Source organism: Paroedura picta, chromosome 2 (assembly GCF_049243985.1).
Source record: "Paroedura picta isolate Pp20150507F chromosome 2, Ppicta_v3.0, whole genome shotgun sequence".
In the NCBI taxonomy this organism is placed as follows: domain Eukaryota; kingdom Metazoa; phylum Chordata; class Lepidosauria; order Squamata; family Gekkonidae; genus Paroedura; species Paroedura picta.
The window spans coordinates 148633730-148657493 of record NC_135370.1 but is presented as its reverse complement, the minus strand read 5'-3'; the positions used below and the strand labels follow the sequence as shown (position 1 = coordinate 148657493).

Genomic DNA, 23764 nt, shown 5'->3' with positions numbered 1-23764 from the left:
CTATTGTTTTGAGTGCTATAATAACTTGCATCTCAGCAGTATCCCTTTTTAGTCCATAAAAAGCATCATCATTCTCAGTAGATTAAACATTTCCAGTATGTAATTTCAGCCACAAAAACCAATGGTGAGGTGAGGGTAAAGCCTCTCTTTTTTTTAGGCAGATAAAGATGATGTAGACAAGCATAACAGCTGCCTTAAAAGGGTATTTTGTTCCACTTTCAATTAATCCCCTCATTCAGATCCTATTATTTCTACCTCATTTGAAGGCTGTTCTGTTACTTTTGCCTCATGCATTTTAATTCCAGAGGCAACATATGGCCCCCAGCAACTGACAACCAATCTGAAAAGTTTATTTTTCCTAAGAGCTAATTCATGTATTAGATTCCCGCCTGGGTATACCGGTGCTCAGCAGGTGTTTGTCATGGCAAGCGTGCAAAAAATGAAGGGAAGATGCATCTCATGAGTGCCCGTTCGGAGCCCCGGCTGGAAGGAACGTGGCTGAGATGTCGGGCGGGCTCGCAAACCAATTGCGTTTGGGCAGCATTGTTTCCTCTTGGCCACGCAGGGGATGCGCTTGTGTGCTCCCTCCCTCATGGCATGCTTGGAAATGCCACCCAAGGCAGACAAGGGTCCAGCCTGTATGAGAATGAACCGCATAAATGTGTCGCTTGGAGTTCTGTTAGAGCTGTCTTGGGATATTGTAGGAAGGCAAAACTGTTTGTAAGCTACTTTGGGGCTCCTTTGAGTAGTGAAAAGTGTGGTATAAAAAAACCTGCTCTTCTTCTATTTATTTATTTATTTATTGTATGGCATATATGTGTCATATGAATGCCAAATGAATCTCTGCAGGCTCAATAAAAGGTTTAAGGAGGGAACTTCCTAACAGGAGAGTGTCAGTTTCCAACAAATCCTGGTAAATTACCCTTGCTTCAAAATACTGTCAGTGTTGCTCATGAACTCAATTCCTCCCCCCTTGAAATCTCCAGTCCCTACCTGGAGGTTGGCAACCCCGGTGGCTCCAAGCTATGCAGGCTCTAGTGGTGATTCCAGAACTCCAGGCTATGCCTGGAGGTTGGCAGCCTCCCTGGTCAATGATGTCCCTCTTTACCGATCTTAAAATCTGGTCACCTAAATATAGGAGCAGATACCCCATTTTGCACCAGTTGTAACCTCTCAGTTGTCCTCAGTTGTTGCCACAATATCCTTGAGGATACAGAAGCATGGATCAACATGACCTGATTCACGGAGCTCAGGAGGGCAGATACTTTTGGTACCAGATGGAGGTGACTGGATGCATTCCTTGCCACTCCATTTATCTGTTTTTTTTTAAACAAAAGTGAAGGCTCCAATAACATACAGAGATTGTAAAATCCAACCCAGCCTCATCCAAGGGGTGGTAAGTCACCACAGCAGCTAAAATAGCTACATCCACAGGAGTACATGTGGAGTTGTTGTGGAGGATACATCAAAGCAAGGAGAGAAGGAAATAAAGATGCAGAGATTCTGTCCTGCCATTGAAATATCTTCTTACAGTCCACAGCACTAAAGGAAGCCTACGGCAAAGTTGCAAAGTGATTAATAAAGCAATCAAACTGCTAATCACAATCAGACTCCTACTGAATATGGAGGTTCCCATTAGTGTTTCCTGATTAAAGTTTCCTTTTTTCTCCCCCACTCAGCTCAACCAGTGATTGAAAATGGACAAGTTGAATGCCCACAAGGGTATAAGAGACTGAATCGGAGCCACTGCCAAGGTAAGCTTAGTTATATAAATGTATATTTTAATTGGTATTTCACACCCTTGGGTGTTCTAACATTCACCATTACTAGTACGTGAAAACTTGCCTTACCCACTCCAGTGCTAAAATTAACCCAGCCCTATATGAGATACAGATTTCTCCAGCCTGTGGAAAAATGTATAATGACATACCTCTTTGCCTCTGGTGAGGTTGTAATTAATAATTTAATTGCAGGGTGTGTTCTAGTTTTTCAGGTAGGTGTTTTGAACAAGGCTTATTAATTTTTGTGTCTTAGAGCAAATTTAGGCTTAGCGGTTTTATTTTCTGTATATGTAGGATGGCATTGAGAGGAAGGCCTCAATGTGAACAGGTGTGAAAGACTGTTTTTATTTCTCCCTTCCTCTGTTTTGTTCTGCTGCATGCTTTCAGAAGCCTCAGGGCAGGTAATAATAAAATCCCATTGAATATAAGAAAATTAGCTAAAGATAAACAACAAAAAGAAAAACTGTGGTAGCGATTATTACGTAAACTAGGATAAAATTCACAGCTCCTCAAACATTGGCAGGAACAGTTTTTAACCAGCCTCCTAAAAAGCCAAACCAAGTGGGCTTACGAACTCTTTCTAGGGAGGGATTTTCATAGAGTTACCACCAAGGCACCCTCCCATAGCCTGCTAGTCAATTTAATATCAGATAATGCTTGTGTTACAGACATTTGCCCCTCTGATGACCCATATGGAAGTCTATTTGTTTGTTTATTTTTATACCTCTGCTCTTCCAGTGGTCTCTCTGGCATTTCACACAATTTAAAACAATAAAATCCCATTAAAACACCCCTTACAGCAATAAAAAGATAGAAAGATGGATGTCGATCTCTTGCTCAGCATTTCCATTCCCTCCCTCCATCCCCCAACCCTCTTCAACCAGATGGTCAAGTTTTCTTCTGCTGGGAGTGAGGAGCCAGATCTAATAAGCATCAAAGGGTGGGGGGATCCTCTGATGGAAACACCGGGATTCTACCCCATCTTGCAGGACCTGTGATAACTCCAGCTGGGCCCTCAGCTCTTCCAGGAGCTCATTCCACCAGGTTGGGGCCAGGACCTCCTCCTCCTCCTCCTCCTCCTCCTCCTCCTTCTTCTTCTGGTTTCAGCCACTTTAACTGGCTGTACAGCATCACATGCACTGAATGACTAAACCCACATATTTTCTCATGCTCTTTGGGGGGGGGGGTCCACTTGTGCACCTAAGAAATACCCCTCAAGTACTATCAACTCCAGTATGTATTTCCAGGGATGAAGTGTGATACGTGAGGACTTCAATGGCAGCACATCCACTAGATAAACATTAGTTTGAGAATGCATCACAGACATCCCCTTTCCTTCAAAATTCCTTGGCTCTGGTTCATGAAAATTCTGTCAATGTCCATTTGATTTTTGCTAATATCCATAGAAGATAAACAGTTGTTGGACCTCTTCAGGAATCATTCTTCTGCTTGATACAAATGCCTGATGGTGTTCAAATCACAGAGCTCATTGTTTCTTCTCAGCAGAATCTCGTGGTTCTTTCTCCATTATCTCCCCCACCCCCTCCCAAGTAGCAAGATGTTATTTGGAGGGTATAATGAGGAGTCTTGTTCTGGAGTTGTGCATGCCCCATGATGGATGGTTTCTTGAAATGTTTCCTTATATTGGAATTTGTGGCATATTGAACTGATTAGTAAGTCACCACAATACTGTGGGTCTAAACCTTTGTGGCTCCCAGCCCATTTGTAAACTATGATTGCCTGTCACTTCCATTTCACACATCCCCCTTTGCCTTTCTCTAACAGCCATGACTAACCATATTGTGTTTGATGAGCTCTGCTGTAGAAACTCTGCTCAGTACCTTCTGGGAGATAATTAGCAAGGCTATAGTCTTTTTCTGAGGAAATTCTGTAGGCCTTCTGAATTTAGTTGAGGCACAAGTAAAAGGACTTGAAGGAGCTGGTTGGGGGCAATTCCTGGGTGAGGTCAAAGAGAGTGGTGCTAGTCAGCCCTGTCTTCCCACTAACATGTATGGCCAAACAACCTGTTACGTCAGCAAACGCATGCCTCCAAACCCATGTTTGCTGAGGTAAAATTAAAGTGGGAAGAATTGGGAAGGTATTGCTTTTTATCTTGCCCTGTTCAGTGTTTTATCTTGCCCTGTTCAGTGAATCTCTCCTGCAATTGCCTCCTGACCATGTCCCTTCCTTCTGAGTTTATTTCCAGTCATGGATCTCAGCTTGGGGCCAGGGGAATCATTTATAAATAGTTTGGTGTTTATATCATTGATAAGCAGATGAATCCTGTCCCCCTCCACAAATGTTTCTCCTGTTCCCACATTTGTGTTACAAGTTAGGCACATGGGAGTGGTGCAGCAGACACAAAAATGGATTGGCTCTCTCTTCTTTAGACTTCTTGTTTGTTTGAATAGCTACTGTGCTGAAGCCAATGATATATATACCTTGGTGGAAGGTATATAATTTTCACCAAATCCTCTCTCTTGCTGCAGACCTCCAGTTCTCCCCTCATGTTGTTCTTGAGGGTCCACTTTTCCATAGGAATCATTTTCCACTGGGAATCATTTAAGGGGACATTAAGGAAGTCCTTTTCTGCTGATGGAAATGCCTTCCATAAGCAGAGATATAAAGTAAAGGTAAAGCTATCCCCTGTGCAAGCACCGAGTCATGTCTGACCCTTGGGGTGACGCCCTCCAGCGTTTTCATGGCAGACTCAATACGGGGTGGTTTGCCAGTGCCTTCCTCAGTCATTACCCCCAAGCAAGCTGGGTACTCATTTTACCGACCTCGGAAGGATGGAAGGCTGAGTCAACCTTGAGCTGGCTGCTGGGATTGAACTCCCAGCCTCATGGGCAGAGCTTTCAGACTGCATGTATGCTGCCTTACCACTCTGCACCACAAGAGGCAGAGATATACCACAGAATTAAAGCCTGTGTGGTCTCCTGATTTTCTTAAAGTGACAGAGGCATTGTAGCTGAAGGCAGGACAGATAGTTGAGTTTGTTTGTTTGTTTACTGGATTTCTATACCACCACTCCCTACCAGCTGGCTCGTGGCAGTTTACAGCATAATAATAGAATCATTAAAACCCATAAGACAGCAAGCTATGCCCTCTTGCCAACAAGTACACCATTAAAAATCCAAAAGGTAAAACTAAATCAGCAAGATGGCGACAATACTGCCCTTATCAGGCCCCCATTCCTCAGCTCATCCATTCCCAGTTGAAACTAAGAAGCTGTAAATCCAGGGGCCCCAGGGGAGAGTGTGGATTTCATAAGGATTGGGAACGACTGGATCTCATTAGCCCGGCATTTGCCTGGCCTGTTGGAAGAGCTCCATCTTACAGGCCCTGCAGAACTCAGAGAGCTCCGACAGGGCCCTCAGCTCGTGGTACCACAACCCATTTGGTGGCCCCGAGGATGCTTGGTCCTCCCTGCTAACTGACTCACACTCCTACACTGGGCTTCTTCAAAAACTACTCAGAGACAGTTTTCCATAATAAGAAGAATAGAGCAATTGATATTGAAATTCCATAGCCCAGAGAATGGGACATGATAACAATTCTGCTGCTGGGTTTAAGCCTCACTAGCCAGGATCACCACCAGCATGAAGAAGGGAAGAATTTTTTTTTGGTATCCTGCTTTTTACTACCTGAGGGAGCCTCAAAGCAGATTACAATCGCTTACCCTTCCTCTCCCCACAACAGACACCTTGTGATGCAGGTGAGGCTGAGGGAGCTCTGAAAGAACTGTGAGTGGACCAAGGTCACCCAGCTGGCTGCATGTGGAGAAGGGAAGAGGTGTGCAAAAAAAGAAAAAGAAAAAGAAGATAAATAAATAAAGGCTTTTTCGGGGATTAAAGACCGCCATTGTTAATCACTACCCCAAGCTAATGAGATTACTTGTGTAGGCTGAGCTCTTTGAAGGCTGTAAGCCACTTTCTGAGTGCTTGAACTGATACAGAAGTAAATGCAGTTTACATGTCAGAGATTATAGGCCTTTCAAATACATTTCTAAGAAGATTGAGATCACAGTCTTTTTCTCTAACTGCTACAGCCATAATGTTTCCTGAGCCTCCTCCTCCCTACCAATCATGTAGAGTATAGCATTTGTAGCAGCTGTTTGTTGTGTTTGCATTCATATCTTCTTTTGGCAATTCTGTAGTGCGTACCTGGAAAACCAGAGCATGCCCAGAATTTGAATCTGAAGGCCTTGCTTAGTACTAAGAACCATTTGGCTGGAAGAGACCTGGAATGAGACCACACAGGATGCCTGGAAGCTTCCATGGGGGAGGGGGCAGGGCGGGCATGGAATACATGGGATAGTTAATGCTAATTTTTCAGGATCTTCTTGTGCTCTTGTCATGCTGAAAAAGAGCCAATAGTTCACTTAGCTTGTTTTCCTTCTTTAAAAGACTGGATTGGGGGGGGGGGCCGGGACGATGACACGAGGCCTCCTCTAGAGTTATTGGGTGCTGTTCTTGGATGATGTAGTTTTTCCCGTGCTTACAGACTTAATTTGAAACAAGAATTAGTTTCTGAATGCCATGTATGCTCCTGTGCAGAGTATCTTTTTGTCAAGGGCAGACAACACCCCTTCCTGCACCCACATGGGGGAGCATTTGTCCCGGTGTGCCTTATCTGCCCCCGATTTGTGCTCATGCACAGGAGCTGGGGCAGTGAAGTTCCCAGTGCGTAAACGGTCCATGATACGTAGAGCAAAGATGTGTCGTGATGCAAATACAATATAGTGCCCAGGTTCAAATCCCCATTCTGACATGGATCTCTCTGCATGTTGACTAGCAGTTGGCGACTATTCCAGTAACGATGCTACCCCAGTTTCTTGGCATAACATGGCCGCAGCCGTTTATTAACATTAACACCGTCAAACGGAGGGTTGGCCTGATGCCTGTAGGGATGCCTGTACCCCGGTCAGCCGTCCGGCTGCACAACATTACCGTGGCGCTCCAGCTCCTCGCCTCACTCCCAGCCGGGAGGATGGGACGCTTTTCACCACGGGCATAACGGGAAGCGACTAGCCAGGATCCAACGGGCGTCCGCCTCCATTGTGATCCCCCCCAGCCGCCTGGCCCCGGGCCCCTGGCCTCCCAGCCGGGTAGGCCACGCCCGGTTCCCGGCCGGTCCCTTACGGGGACCCCCTACCTCGGGGATTCCTGTACGCAAACGGGTCTCCCCACCAAACAGGCTCCCTACTGAGCATCTCGCCAGCTGCGACAAATAGAACACAGGGAGGGAAGGGAGGGTGACTGTCCCGAACAGTGCGGCACGGGAATGGGGCCCACGCATGCGCCCAGCCTTATAAAGGCCGGCGCTCCGCCCCCCCGTCCCCGGCACATGCCGGGGGCCGCCAACGTCACTGGGGCGCGCCACCTGGGCGCCCCCGCTGCGACAACAGCGGCCGCGGTACAGCCGCGGCCGCTATTTCTAACTCAGAAAAGACATAATTCACAAACACATTAAATTGTTGTTTTAAATGTTTTAAGCAGCAACACTTGAAGCCATCAGTAATGTCTCCTCGGATTCATAGCAGCTCCTCAGGGTGTCAGCTCAAGGTCTTCCATGTTACCTGCTGCCTGATCCTTTTGACTGGTAATGCCAGAGATAGAACCTGGGACCTTCTGCATGCAAGAGAGATGCTCTGCCACTGAGCTGCTGCCATCTGAAGGACAAACTATATGCTTAACAGTTCAAAATACTGCCCTATAATAAGACTCATCACTACAGAGTGGTCCAATAACACCAGTCACCTGACAGTTCTTGTTTCCTTGGGCCATCATGGAGACAGCTCTCTCTTTTTCTCCCAGATCATAGAATCATAGAGTTGGAGGGGACCTCCAGGCTCAGTTTGAATCTTTTGGAAACCTCCTGCAGAACTGAAGGGCTGTTCTTCCCGTTTGCATGTTGGAGGTATCCTGAACAATGCATCTGGACAGGTCAAGTTACTTGGTCATGGGGCCAGAGGGAGCTGTTACCTTTTCCTTTCTGGAATGCTATTGATAATAGTTCTTCAGAGGCCTCTGCAACATCTGAGAGCTTCACAATGATTAACACACCCCATCTGACCCTTTCCAATCTTCGGAGGCCAGAGGCCACACCGATCATTGTCTCCATTGTACTGATTGAATAGCTAGTGGAAGTGAGTTGTTGTAGGTCATGTGGCAAATTAGTGCAGAGCCATTTAACATCTTCTGTCTCTTTTGACAGCTCCCTTGCAACCTGGGGACTTCCCCTCCTGCAATGTGCAATTCAAAATGATCATGCATACCATTCCCATAATTAAAGGCTTACTCAAATGCCCTACTATGATTCACCAACCTGGTTCATAACGATGGCTGTTGTGCAGGCAGCACCCCCAGCTGTTCATGTAAAAGAATTACGTTGTGATATGTGAGGTTTGTCTGGACTAGAAATGCCTCTCTCTTCCCTTACTTGTTTGTGCATTATGAAACACTAGCAGAAAGATGCTCAAAGTCAATTTAAACCCCCCATGGAAATATTGTAAAGATCCTTTGACATCTGTGATCCAGATGGCTTTCAAACTCTACTGGCAAAATAACTCTGGGAAGAGCACGTCTGCCTTGCTGTAAGGATGAAATGGCTGCAAGTTTTTCCAATAGTCCCTATTGGACTCTTCTTCTTCTTCTAATTTCCCTCCCTTTGGAAGGGGGGGGGGAAGCAAAGGGGAGCCCTGAAATGGCTGCTCCCATTTAAACTTAGCCAGCTTTTAAGTTTAAATGGCAGCCATTTAAACCCTCCATTTCACTCCCTTCCTCAAAGGGAAAGAAATGAAAGGGGCTATTGCAATCATTCCAGCCTTACAGCAGAGCAGGCGCACCCACCCATTCCAGCAGTCCCTTTCGCTCCCTTCCCTTTGTAAGGGAGAGGAAGTGAAAGGGAGGGTTTAGAAGAAAAGCTCTCTTTTTTTAAGCCCTGCTTTTTACTACTCAAAGGAGTCCCAGAGCGGCTTACAAACACCTCTACCTTCCTCTACCCCACAGCAGACACCCTGTGAGGTACGTGGGGTTGAGAGAGTTGTGAGAGAACTGCTCTGTGAGAACAACTCTAAGAGAATTACGATTAGTTTTAGACTAGGATCTGGGAGACTCAGGTTCAAATCCCCATTCTGACATGGAAACACGCACCCTGTTCTTGGCCCAGTTACACATTCTCAGACTAGCCTACCTCGCAGGTAGATAAAATGGAGAAGATGAGAATGTTGCAAGCTGCTTTGGGTCCCCATTGTGGGGAAAGGTGACGTATAAATGAAATAAATAATATAGCTGAAGGTGGGGGACAGATAAAAGATGGGTTGCATGGAGGTGAAGAGATGAGGGCTGCCAGGGAAACTGAGGTGTCTCGTACAAGTCCTTGCAGAATTCTGACTATGAAACTGGGCCCGATCCAGTGGCCAGCACCAGTGAATGGAGCCTTACAGTTTTTGCAGGGAGAAGTTGCCAGGTAAGCTACAGACAGGTGGCAGATAAACCTATGGGGGATTCAGGGTGGGGGTCATCCTTGTGAGAGCAGAAGGATAGAATATACGTTTTGTAAAATAAATATTTGTAAAATAAATAATATTAAATAAATAATTTGGCTGCATTGTTTGTTTGTTTGTTTGTTTGTTTGTTTGTTTGTTTGTTTGTTTGTTTGTTTGTTCATTCATTCCTTGGATTTCTAGGCTGCCCCTCTCTGAATAGGTCTCGGGGTGGCCTACAGCAAGAGGAATAATCTTGTACAATAATCTTGTATGATAACATTTTTTAACATTCAACTAAAATATTACTATAGTCCCCCTGCCATGGCTGTGTGGCTGTGGCCTGGTAGTTTTTGTTTTGCCAGTAATTGTGGCTGGCATCTTCAGAGGTAGGACATGACAAAATGGGAGTCTCTGTGTGCCAAAGTGAGGGAAGATTTGACTTGGAGGGATTCCCATCTTGCTGTGACCTACTACTGAAGATGCCCACCACAGTTACTGGTGAAATATCAGGGGATAAAACTACAAGGCCTCACAGTTTAGAAAACCTACAAGACCCAGTTGATTCTAGCCAAGAAAGCCTTTGGCAATTCAATTCAGCTGCGACTTGATAACATTTTTCACCATCACTGCATACATTTGCAGGTATTCCCTGTAAAGAAAATTATGCTCTGGAAAAGCTCCCTCAAATTCTATTCCCTTAGAACTAAATATCTCAGAGCAATGAATCTCAGGCATTTTGGCAAGGCAGTATTAGCAGAAAACTGAGAAAATCAGTCACGTACTATGTCAGTCTTTAAGGCTAACAAAGATTTATTCAAGGCGTGAGCTTTCGAGTGTAAGCACTCTTCGTCAGACTATACTCTTCTTACATGACAGGGAATAAGGTCATGTAAGAAGATCATAGTCTGAGGAAGAGGGCTTGCACTCGAAAGCTCACGCCTTGAATAAATCTTTGTTGGTCTTAAAGGTGCCACTGGACTCTGATTTTATTGTGCTACTTCAGACCAACACGGCTACTCATTTGAATCTATGTCAGTCTTGTTCTGTTTGTTTTCTTTTGGGTGACCTCCTCAGTTCATAACCCTTAGCCTCCTTCAGTTGTCTGGTGATCCTCTTTTGCTGTAGGTCCTTCATTGTTCTGTCACATTAAGACAATCTCCTTGGTATTATAATTAATTCTCAAAGTGTCAATTATTGGGTAGATTCAGATTAGAGTGGCTAATCGTTTTCTCTGTTCCTTTTGAAGATATCAATGAATGTCTGATCCTTGGCATTTGTAAAGATGCAGAATGCGTGAACACCCGGGGAAGCTTCCTCTGTACTTGCAGATCTGGCACTATGTTGGATCCATCCCGCAGTCACTGTATTTGTAAGTGCTAAATGATCACCAATGATAATTTCCCTTACCTTGTGTTTCTTTTGTAGACATCTAGTATTGGATCCAGTGCAAAATCTTCACTTGCACAAACGTACACACACGAATTAGGCCATGATGGCTACTTGGAGTAACTCAGACTTACTGTGGTTACACTTGTGCAAATGTTTGTGCAACCAGGTTCTGGGCACTATCCTGCACAGGGAGGAAAGCATTACATTGCACAAGATCTTGTAAAAGTGGAACTGCACTAAGTCCGTTAATGTTTCTGGTTACACATCACTGAATCGAAGCCCTGGTATTTCTATACTAATTGTAGTGTTAGGTCATAGGGAGAAATGTATAGGTGTAGCTAGAGGCAATGAATGTTTATACACTCATCAGAAGTAACATGGATATAATCCTTGGAATGGAAAGCAAGAAAGAGGTTGTCCAGGATTGCCAACTCCAGGCTGGGAAATTGTTCAATACAGGGGTGGAGACTGGTGAGGGGGGGGGGGGAAATGCAGTTTTGTATAGTGCCATAGAGACAACTCTCTAATGCAGCCATTTTATCCAAGGGAATTGCCCTCTGTCACATAGAGATTAGGTGAAATTCCAGGGGCTATTATGCACGGCAGGTAACATCACAAAAGGTCTTTTAAAAAGACTTTAAAAAATTCTGCATATGGCACCGTTTTTGGCATGGAAAATTTACCATAGTATTTTTGATTGTGTTGTTGTCCCCATTCATAGCGGCAACTACGTCATTTCAGTACAGTATTTGAAACTAGCTTTACTATGACTTTTATTGTACAATGATGCTGAAGATGCCTGTTTTTTGCATGCTATAGCATGTTTTTGGTCTTCTCCCCTGTGCCACTGTACATCAATGGGGGGAAAAACAACCTCTAGTCCCTCATCCACCAATTGGAGCTTGAGGTGCTCCTTGTTTTGGCGCAGACCCTCCCACCTCTGCTATTACAACATTACACCAGCAGATATTAATTTATTAATTCCCCCAGAGGCATTTGCAAGCATTTCAAATCACTCGCTATGAGGAACAGCATACCTCTGAGGGGGAAAGGTTTTAGTGTTGGCATTCAAAAGGCTGTGTGCCCACATGGAAATTTCTTGTTGAGGTCTATGTCCATGAACTGCAGTTCCTATGAGGCCCTTCTAGCAGCATGTGCCAGAGGAGCAGTCAGGTGACATTGCAGCTGACCATGGCCTACCAATGATAAGGTGACCAGATTGTCCCAATTTTGGAGGGACATCTGAGAGCACCTTGCAAATTGTACTTATGTTGAAATTAAAAAATATATATGACAATACTATTTTTGCGTTCTATGCATTCTATGTAAATTTTTGTTGCTCCATATAGACCGAATTTTTAATCAAACCCCCCCCCCCCGGTCAATGGTGTCCCGCTTTACCAATGTTAAAATCTGGTCACCTTAAAATGAGTGTCTAGCACAATGGAGGAAGTGCCCCCCCACTTAACGATTTGCCATCATATGTCTTGCAAGTGTATAATCGTATGCAGGAAAAAACAATGCAGTATCAGAGCACAGGCATAAACACAACCGCTTTTTTAAATGACAATTTTAAAGGGGCAACGTGCTGACTTCAGTGAAAACCTATACATGCATAATGGCCCCAGGAAATCTCTAGGATGTACTATAGCCTGTTCTATAGCCTGCCGTAGTGTTTTCCTCTTTGATGATACCTGCTGTTCCCCTTCTAATTGTTTTCTCCAGATTGGCAGCCCTAGGGTTTTGTTTTTGGTCAAGAGACACCCTAATTTTTAAGTTTGCTTTCCATCATGGTTTGAAAATAGATCTTCCAGCTTTGCCTTTGTTCTGATCAGTTTCCCCTTCATTGTAATTTCCTGTGCAATGTTAGGCTGAAAAACCAAGCAAAACAATGTTAGTTAGACCAAAGACAGAGTACAAATAAACTGTAATGAAAGGCAGCAGAGTCCATCTCCCTGGAAATCTCTGCAGATTTTGCCACCTATTCTCAAGTGGAGGTAATAATACGTTTTAGTTCATTCAAATCTGGAGTCTTTAATGACCTGCATTTAAGACATAAATTAAGTAGTTCAGTGATATTCAGTGCTTGAGAGCTACATGTGGGCTAGCCCCTTGACACACCTCCTGAGGCTCTTCTCAGCACCAATCCCCAATGCGGCCCCTGCCCCATGTTTCAGGGAAGCAGGCCAGGTCTTTGCCAGGTGGGCTTGTGGTTGGCAGTTGGTTCCCACCTTAAAGCAGCTGTTGCTGGAAAAATGGGGAAGTGTGAAGCTCCCTGAGGTGCAGGCCTCACGCCAGGGCTGGGATTAAATGCGGCTCTTTTATTGTTGGTTATTATGACTGATTGTCTGAGTGAGCACCAGGTGTTTGATTGGAGAAGTTTTTGGCTTTTTAAAAATTGTTTTGTGATTGACAAAGGAGCTAGTTGATAAACAATCGCTGATCAGGAACTCCCTAGATTAGTATCTAAAACAACACTTTGTTACATTTTCATCAACTATTCACTTAATGAAATATTTTACAATGCAAATATTATCTTGCAGTGTAAAGAATACCTATCTTTTTGCTGATTCACCAAGGACATTAAACTATGATTGAACCTCATCTGCAATTTTAATTAGATTTTTTTCCCCCTTGTGAGATGCTGCGGGAGTTAATTTTTGGCTGTAAAGTGAGATATAAATACAAAATAAATAAGTATTTCAAGATCAGCAAGAAAACAGTTTTGTTTTTATCTTTTCAAGACAGACCCATGTGCCCAAATGATGAATTCTCCATTTTTGTTACAGCGGATAAAGCAGTTTCCACAGAGCAGGGGATGTGCTTTCGTTCAGCATTAGCAGGCAGCTGTGACCTTCCACTTAATCAGCGAATCACTAAACAAATTTGCTGCTGCAGCCGTGTGGGCAAAGCATGGGGGAGAGATTGTGAGAAGTGCCCATTGCCTGGCTCTGGCAAGTATTCGGTTTGCTCCTCGGGACCCAGTTTTTCCCATTATGACTAATTAATGCTGTGATTCCTTTAATTGTTTTATTTTCCTAGGCGGACACCAATGTGAACTCATCTGCCAGTCCCATGGTTCAACAAACGTATTAATCCCCATATTATGAATTATACATCTTGGGTCTAGTTTCCTCTTGCCCCGGTGTAATAATCTGATGTGCATTTGGGATCTCCTAAATTCCTACACATGCTGTGTCAAATTCAGGTTGGAGCAGCAGCGTAGCCTCTTTTGCCATGCTGCTTTTCAGACTTGGGTAATATTGGGCGCATCTAGGGCCAAACTACAGGAGACTTTTAAAATGAATCAGATCTGTGTGTCCCAGACCCAACTCTGCTTCATCATTTGGACATTCTGCAAGGACCAGATTCAGCTCAAGACTACAGGGCAGTGAAAGGGTGGGCTCCTGCCTTCCCCTCCCTATCATATTCCTGAGCTTAAACAGCCCTCAGAGGAGGATAATTTACCCTGTTTTGGATTTGTATGTGCAGTTCCAAAAGGTGGCAAATAAATAGCACTACCATGGTTGCTACTAGAATTGAGACAAACTATGCCTGTCCTTTTTCTCAGAGCTAACATCTGAATCTTGGATGGGGGAGACTTTTAGGGTCTAGAGGACTTTAGGCCTAGAAGCTCTGAAATTAATAAAGTGAAACATGAGTTTGCACCATATAGAAAGCATCCTGATACAAGTGCTGTCCAAGAGGAAAATGTCTGTTTCCTTTCTTCTAATCTGTTAATACAAATGCTCCATTCTTTCTACTGTTGGAGCCAGCGAGGGCCACGTGAATCAGTTTACAATTTCTTAGTCTAAGGGAGTGTAAATGAAACTCTAAGGGAAATATGCATATTTAAATGTGGGACAATGAAAGGCCCCTGTCAGATGTGAGCAATGGCTACAGTCCCAAAGCATAAAAAGGTTGTTTGGGCATGTAGCAGAATGGCTCTTGATTCTTTGGCAACCTGAATGGGAAGCAGGATATGCCTTTGGCCTTCTATGACGTTTCCCTCACTTTCACTGTGCATGTCTGTTGGGTTTTCTTTGTCATTCTGCATTGATTTTCCTCCCTTTAGCACTCAGTTTGCTTTCTGCTTGCTGTTTCCTCGGGTTTCCTTAGAGTGTTTTTGTGACAATTTTTCTCTTGTTTTGTTTCCAAGCTGAAGGTGATTCAAAAGCATGCAGATTCCCTCAGATTTCCCTCCCTCCACTTGTTTGCCACTCCTCTAAGGTCACTCCTCCACGTACATCAAGATCATTCTGCCTGTTTTGCACTTTATTTATTTGTTTGTTTGTTTGTTTATTTATTTATATACCGCCTTCCCCGAAGGCTCAGGGCAGTTTACTGGGAACAGACAAAAAGATACAGATAGCATATGGTAACAATAGGTGATAATAACGATAACATTATAACAACAACATCCTCTCTCCTCCATTGGTGTACGTCCACTGATCAATTTTTCCCTCGTTTTAAATTTTGATTTTTTTTACACACAGAATGACTCCAGCAATATGAGACTATTACTAGTCTTAGATCACTGAATTAAAAAAAATTAAATGGTGAAGGAAAATTTAAAAGGAGCTTCATGAGGCTTAAGTTCCCTGCTAGTATTGGCTTGGAAGGGGGATTGGAGTAGACACAAGCAGCATCCCCAGTGAAAATAATAAAAAAATAAAAAAGTATTTCAGCACTGCATGCAAACCAAATAAAGGAGGGGATTGTCACTGCGGAATGTAATTGACATGAGATTTAGAGAGAAAGATTCCTTGGGATGGGATGCCTAAATATTCCCCCTTTAATAAGTTAGTGAACAAAGTTTGGGAATCTCCATTTTGGCAATCTCCAGAAGTGTAATATTAAAATGGACGTTCTGCAAACCACTGAACTTAAGAATCACTTGGGATCAACCTATTGGGAGGAAAGAGTACAATCTGCACAGGAGAAACTTTAAAAAACTGTCAAGATCACAACCAGTGTGCAGGATAAATTAGAGAACCACAAAGAGAAAACCATGCAAACGTGCAAGGAAGGGCAGGAAGTTAGCATTACTATGCAGCTGTGCTAGGGCATCTGTGAAAATAACACAGCTCTCCAGAGCATCTGCCAGAGGACTCCTCCGACATACAAATTGCAGTCCTGTGCAAAGTGTGGTGGAGTTGCAGCCAACTTTGCACAGATATACACATGCACATGCACACATACATGTTACCAATGATCACAGCTCGCATTGCCATTTTCAGTGGGTGATACACTGATGCTCACAGTGGGTGAGCACTCTGTATGCTCAGAGTGTTTTCCCATATCATGCAACCATTGATTCGTTCCCATTTTTCACAGTAGCCAATAACACAGCAGAGTATCTCCTAGTACCTGGCAGTATGGAAAACAGGGCTTCACAGTTACTTGTCAATTTCAAAAGTAAAGTTGGGTCTATTTCAACATTGAATCCCCCCTCCCATACCTACATTCCATCCTGTTCTTTTTCATTCAATGATCTAACACTAAAAGGCATACACAAAACCTGATTTAAATGAAAGGCGCTTGCTGGTTGCTACTTTGCAGCTGCAATAGGACAATTGTGAAAATACTACTAATAATAAACAACCTTTGGACACCAGCCTGTATTTGTCACAAATGCCATTCCCACTCCAATTTAGACAAGTACATTTTTAAATTGTAGCTGCAAAATAAATACATGAGGAAAGAGAATGGTGTGTTAAGGCAAGTACAGATTCCAAAATCAAGCTTAAAGGCTTACTGTTCGGAAAATCTGCAGTAAGATGTATGTGCATAGTGGGCCTCTGTTATGTAGCTGCTTCTCTTTGAGAGAGGAATGAATGGCTATAGACAGAGTAGGAGTTTCCCTGTGGTTTTATTTACTTGTCAGCTCTAGGCACAGTTTCCAGTGCTTGCTAACATTTGATTAGATCTACTAACAACACAACAAGCTTTGCAAACATGTTTTGTTTTGTTGCTTGAAACTTCCCATCTTCTGTTATGACTCCAAGTGGGCATAGTCTATACATGTTCTACCTGTATTAGAGAACTATATTTCAATTGTGGCAGATGATTAATACACTAAAGGAGAAATGTGTCCCAACATTTCTTACCCAGTGGGTGAAAAAAAGAACGCTTCCCCTACTGAAAGAGATTTGCAGAGATATGTGTGTACCTTCAGCTATTTCCTTCCATTTGTGGTTTCATCTCCTTTTTGTACCTTCAAATTCCTATCTCACCATCTAACTTAATTGCAGATGCCTTTAAGGAGATTTGCCCTGCTGGGCATGGCTACACCTATTCCAGCTCTGACATACGAATGTCCATGAGAAAGGCAGAAGCAGATGAACTTCCACTCAGTTCAGAGGAGCAGAGGGGGAAAAACGAGAGGGTGCCTGACTGGATAATAAGAAAGCAGAAACTGCAGGAGGTCTTGAACGGTGCTGTCACTGACTCAGTATCCCAGACTGACCTCTCAGCTGGAAAGGGTAAAGTAACATTTGCAGAGATCAATCTTGATTGAATCATTTATTTATTTATATATTTATACTGTGCTTTTCCTCCCCACTGGGGACCCAAAGCAGCTTACACCATCTTTCTTGCCTCTTCCATGTTATCCTCATGACTGAAGCTCTGTGAGATAAGTATAGTTACTGGGAAGGAGGGTTTGGCCCAATGTCACTCATTGAGCTTCCATGGCAGAGTGTGGAATCCAGCCTGGGACTCCCAGATACTTGTCCGATAGTCCAACCACACCATGGCTGCTCTCTAATTCAAAGTGCTTTGCAGAGTTGCTGAATTCTCACAAGACTTTGTGATTTTTAGCTGAAGACCACATGAAGACTACTTTGTATGGTTCATCATCCCCCCCCCCCCGCTTCAGTATACCGATAACACTGAGCACTGCTATCTATAATTATTTTAGTTTTACTTCTATTGAGTTTCTGAAATACGTTTCGATATGTTTCCAAAGGAGTTTGCAGTTTTAAACTTAAAATAACAATATCATAAAAACAGTTGAAAATGAAACCTGAAAACTAACAAAATAGCACAGCGGGGGGAACCTTCTGAAAGGAAGTTTAGTTCCCTAAAGAAAAAAGAAATGTCTTTACTAGATATGAAAAGATGACTTAATCCATTCAAGTTAATAGGCACGGACTGAAATAATGCTGCATAGGATTGTAATTAGAACTGAACTAGACATTGGCTTTGATCATGCCTAGAATGTTCCCAGACACAAGGAGGGGGGTCAGTTTTCTTCGATTCCCCCCAAACTATTGCTGAGGGGTCCCTATGACCTGGGAGTAATATTTTGAAAGATATTTTGGGCTGCAATGGAAAGGGCAAATCAGCAGCTATCACTCCCCCTGCACTCATGGAAATTCTAGGCCAGATCCAAGCCAATGTTGCAGGGCAGTGTTACACATCTGGGATTATCCATGCATGCATGCATAGAATGTAGGCACAATCATATCCATATTGAGGCTTTGCCTGATGCTTTTGTAAGTCCTCTTCTTTTAAGTTCTGCCATTTTGAATGTGTTAACAATAATGCTTGTCACATTTACAGAACACAACAGTCTGTTTATTTTAGCTTTGTAACCCCTTTATTGGCATAACAAGAACCCCATGACTACTTTGAGGAAGTGTGAGAAAATACTGGGGGACTGATGTCAACCCAAAGGATGTTCAGTTCTTGAGGGATGATTTTATTGTCACATGCCATGGCGCTGGGACTTTTGAACTTGACTTGGTCTTAGGTCCCTTCAGGAAAATCGAATTGCAGAGTAACAGAGTGTTTGCAGTTGTAGGTTACCTTTTGTGGATGAGGCACAAAAGATCCAGACTCACAGCACTTTGAGGTTTAAAAGGAATAATCTTTAATAGAAAGATAATACATATCATATCCAGCTGCTTCAGTCTCCTTACTGAAGTAGTGCACCAAAGATTAAAAGTAGTTATGAAGAAAACACATTGTAAGCTCCTATGGCTGGTGTTGCAAGCAGGACTACATGCCCACCCATCAGCAGGTGGAGAAAGCTGAGAGCTTAATGGAGCATGATAACTCCCTGCTAGCCGAAGAGCTTCTCTTTCTGAAGAAAGAGGAAGTGGGTAGTATCCTGGCTTAAACAAAGAAATCTCTTAGACTAGTGATCCGCAACCTGTGGGCCGCGGACCACATGTGGTCCTTCGACTAATTGGAGGTGGGCCCCAAAGGACGCCTTCTCCCCCCCCCCGGCCCTTTACTTCACCCCCCCCAGCCCTTTACAACACACTTCATTGTTGTGGCATGTCTGTATCTTATTTTGAAGGGATGTTTAAACATTACCATAGCGATCAGAGAGCGCTAGGGCAGTGGTTGAGAATAGAGGAGTAAACTACCCCCCCACCGGGCCTCAGTAAAAGGCGTTGAGTGGTCCCCGGTGAGTGGTCCCCGGCGTTGAGTGGTCCCCGGTGATAAAAAGGTTGGGGACCACTGTCTTAGACTATATGTTCAGGATTCTTCCACTACAATTCCAGCTGTGACCATCAGGTGTCACTAGTGAGCACATAAGTACAGCTTAGCTACTTAACAGCTTTACAACAACCCTTCATGGTTGACTTCACCAAATTACTTGCTGATTGCAATTCCAACACGAGAAATTTGGGTAAATCTAGTGGAGGCTTTGAGACTGAATTTCTACATGATGGGTAAATTCCAAGTACAGGAGTGGAGCTCCAATTTAGAGGCAAAATTACTAGTGATTCTGCATATGTGTACAAATACACTAAGCATACAAAGCATTATTGTTTTCTAAATTAGATATGTCTTCTGTCATTTTACAGGGGACTCTCCTGAAGATCAGGTGAGTAAAGAATCTGCTGCTACCCATCTGAGGTATGATTAACGATGGTGGGTGTTGGGGACTGATTGGGATAGGGGGTGGGTTTTTAGATTTGTTTTCCCACCATCGAGAATCATTGTCATTTTGTTTATGGGGTTATATTGTATTGTTTTATCATATTGTATTGTTTTATTCATTTTATTGTAAGCTGCCATGAGCTGGACTGGCTTCAGGAGTGGTGGGGATAAATCCAAATAATTAATAAAATAAATAAATAAATTCACCCATATTTTCAAGTTGTGCAAATGGCTTCTGGGGGAAAGGCAAATTTGGAAAAGATATATCTCCATGAACTTGGGTTAAATGAGAATCTGATCCCATGGCCAAAATTTATGAATTATTAATAGAAGAAGGTTCTAGTGAAACTAATGAAGAAATAGCACATCAAATATGGCTCTATATTTTTGAAACTCAAATCTGAAGGAATGTTGGTGTAAGATTATCTATCAGTTATATATGTCACCAAAAAGCCTGAACAAAGTATATAGAATGAACAGTTTACAGATACAATTATAGACAGAATTACACTATTGTAAGCCTTCAGTGGATTTTTAAAGATATAACTCTGTTTAGGGTTGTACTGCTAATCTGGAAAATGCAAACTGGTTTTTTTTACACATGTGATGTCTGTGTACTTAAGTTAGAAAATACTGGCAGTAGGTGGCGTTGTTTGTATAAAGGTAAAGGTATCCCCTGTGCAAGCACCGAGTCATGTCTGACCCTTGGGGTGACGCCCTCTAGCGTTTTCATGGCAGACTCAATATGGGGTGGTTTGCCAGTCCCTTCCCCAGTCATTACCGTTTACCCCCCAGCAAGCTGGGTACTCATTTTACCGACCTCGGAAGGATGGAAGGCTGAATCTTGAGCCAGCTGCTAGGACTGAACTCCCAGCCTCATGGGCAAAGCTTTCAGACGGCTGCCTTACCACTCTAATAATAATAATAATACACAAGAGGCCTTAGGATTTGTTTGTATACCAAATCCTAAAGCATGGAATGGTATAGAAAAGATATAGGAGCAAAATAGAGAAAATTAATTTACTAGTAATGCCTAAAGTTTTAGGAAAAAATGGAAATTCAGATACATTGATGGAAGAAAAAATTGTTACAGTAAGTTTCATATTAACTGAACTCAAGAAATCCTATATAGTCCAAAGGAGAGTTGCACCTTTATAAGACTCTGTTAACTCTGTTTGGGCCTGCCCTGCAATGGTGTTAATTAATGCAAAAATCAAAATATGTGTATGGAATCCTTTAAGAACTGCTGGATGAAACTTGAGTTAAGTGAGAGTCTCAATTATAACACCCATGAGGCCCGAGGACACATCTCTTCAACGTTTCCAGTTCTCACTTTGAACCTCTTTCGTGTTTTATTAGTATGATAAAATAAAATAATAAATTCCCCAAAGGAAAAAGGACTGATTTTATGTGATAACCTTGCTGGTAAGGTAACGTCATCAGAAGTATAAATTCTATCATGACTTGAAAGACTGTGTCAATGGTAGATTTAGAAAAATTGCAACTGTTCTTTAACCAGAAAGGTGGAACCTCAGGTTGTAAGGGGTGAATGATTTTAATTGCATCTTTAAAGCACCTTATGTCATCCCATAACTAATGGATACAGGGCTTTTTACATGGCTTACAATAAACATTCCAGAGACTTCCCAAAGGATCTCTACAAGTGCAAGAAAAGTAAAAATTGAGGTTATCCTAATATCTTCAAAGCAGCTCTTGCCAAAGGGGGTCTTGTCTAGTATGTTTTATTTCCTCGAGATTTTAAAATAAATATTTTCTCAAAGTAACCCTAACAATGAAATAAGTTGGTTGGACTTTTCTCCCCGCCCCTCCACCAGCCGCCAGCATTGATGAACAGAAAACGTCTTTAATCAGTCAGTCATCGTTTTGAAGTGGGTGTGAGCAGGCCTACAGCCATGATTTTCTGGCCATCAGTATTAAACAAATCCAGCTGCGTTTTTAATTGTAAAAACCACTTCCCCTGAGAATGTATGGGTGGGTGGGGGGGAATGATATTTTCTTATCTGACTCTTGTTTCTTTTCCTGTAGTTTTGGGCAACTGTGCAATCCGAGGGATGAGCACATTCCTTGAGTGCCATTTTGGTTAGGATTTGTTCAGTCTTGAATTTTTCACAGTCAGAGTAGTTCAGCAGTGGAATAGGCTGCCTAAGGAGGTGGTGAGCTCCCCCTCACTGGCAGTCTTCAAGCAAAGGTTGGATACACACTTTTCTTGGATGCTTTAGGATGCTTAGGGCTGATCCTGCGTTGAGCAGGGGGTTGGACTAGATGGCCTGTATGGCCCCTTCCAACTCTATGATTCTGTGATCCTTGTGCTCTGGTGATATTCTGCTGAATTTTGCAGAACTCTGAGGAGTACAACCTCAGGAAAGAATGCTATTCACCAATTCCCTGGTGAGAGGAAAGCAGTCCCAAGACTGTGTGCTTCCACAGCCCTGAAAATCAGGGATCCTCGGGGGGAAATGCTCCCATGCATTGGTAACAACAGCTGCAAAATAAAACTAGCTCTTTGTGTCCTGGAAAACCAAAACATTAAAAATTGTGGGTGCCAGTTTAAACATTTGTGGAGGCCTAGCAGGGTACAATTGCAGCGGGAACAGCCAGACTGAGGACAGAGGTGGCCCCCACAGTGGAAAGGGGTGACACTCCAAATGTTGTGAAAGAAGGAAAAAGGGGGCGGAGAGAGGCTACAGATCCATGGGGGAAATGCACCTTGCAGGGCCCTTGGAAGAATAGGGCCCATAGCACTTGCTCTGTGTGCTACATGGATAAACTGGCCCTGTGTGGAATAGGAGATCTGCTGACCTCCAGGAGGGCCTGTTTTTTTCCAACTGTGCTGTGTGTGCACTTGCAAGTATTATGAAAAATGCCATGAACCTTCAGTGCCCTGTCATTGAAAAGGAAACAATTAATGTAGCAATGTTCCTGGAACTTCTCATGGCTCAGGGATGTGGGATGCATGTAGCAATACAATATCCTTAACAGGGCAAGGAAGTTTTTTTTAACCATTGGGAACATTTCCAGTTAACTATGTGAACGTTGCATGGTCTGTGTACAGTCGGTGATTGTATCTGTATTTCACAGGATTCAGATGATGTTACCCAAGAACCTGACCGTGACCCAGGTAAACACAGAGTAAATTGTTGGAGATGGGATCAGTAAATAAACAAAGATGGATGAGGGTGTTGCCAGTCCATGCCTGCTGGGGAGGGTGTTGCCGGGTCTTGCTGCTGGGGAGAATGCAAAATCAGCTCTCCCTTACTAGAGGAATGCATTCTGTTTTTACAACATAGGCCCTGCTGGCAGAAGATCAGGGCAGTGATGGAATCCACTAGGGAACAGGGGTCTGGGAAATGCTTTGCAGAAAATGCTTTGCAGAAAGGACCATGTTCTGTTGACTGAGCTGCAGAAGTCAGCTTTCCATTCTTTCTTTTAGTTTTGCTTTGTGTAAGAATGCTTAACAAAGAACAACAGGAGACAGGTGGTCACCCTATTATACAAAATAATATAGAGATGACTAAAAATGACTGTGCATGAAGATCCTTGGAATAAAGATGCATAATGCCAACTCCAGTACACATGGCAAGGTTTAACAATGCTGTCAATGGGTCAAGTTGCTAGGATTTTATACTGCTGTGTTTACTTTTGTTATGTTGTAAAAAGTATCCATAGAGAAACTTGTGAACTTGTAAAATTCTAATGCACAAATTATTAGGAGCTTTAAGAGTGATGTTGTTTTCATATTGTTTTGGGTAGTCGTGCATTTTTGTTAGAATTGTCAATTGAGAATAATTATAAATATCAGTACTGGGCATAAAAATAGCTTATGTGCAACCATCTGCAGACGTCTCAAAGTGAATTTTTCCCAGTTCCCCAGCCTCCTGTAGCCCACTGATCCCCCCTCAGAAATTTGCTCATAGTAGAGTTCAGTATATAGATTTTCAGCAACAGTATGGGAAGCAAAGTGAGGATCTACAGAAGGGAAGGGTGAGTTAGCAACAACCTCCAGACCCCCTTTTGCAAATGGAAATTGGAGGAACTGCCTGCTTGAACACATTCTGATATACTGATAAAACATGTTGCACTGAGAGTTTTTCTCATTGTGTGCTATCAACAATTATGAATTAGGTTAGACAGTATTTGAGCATCTTCTCCACAGTAATGTATTTACAAACAGAAATTTTAGCTG

General features: G+C 43.0%; 1 protein-coding gene across 2 annotated transcripts in view; it reads left to right on the top strand.

The window, feature by feature from the left end:
- LTBP2 (latent transforming growth factor beta binding protein 2) overlaps nucleotides 1-23764 on the top strand; it is a 160674-nt gene that overhangs the window by 96893 nt on the left and 40017 nt on the right. For both annotated transcript variants that reach the window (XM_077323234.1, XM_077323233.1), the window contains 6 exons: nucleotides 1680-1754; nucleotides 10520-10642; nucleotides 13452-13616; nucleotides 16917-17147; nucleotides 19485-19504; nucleotides 22660-22699. In XM_077323234.1, coding sequence (XP_077179349.1) covers nucleotides 1680-1754; nucleotides 10520-10642; nucleotides 13452-13616; nucleotides 16917-17147; nucleotides 19485-19504; nucleotides 22660-22699 — 654 coding nt within the window. The remainder of the gene's footprint in view (nucleotides 1-1679; nucleotides 1755-10519; nucleotides 10643-13451; nucleotides 13617-16916; nucleotides 17148-19484; nucleotides 19505-22659; nucleotides 22700-23764) is intronic.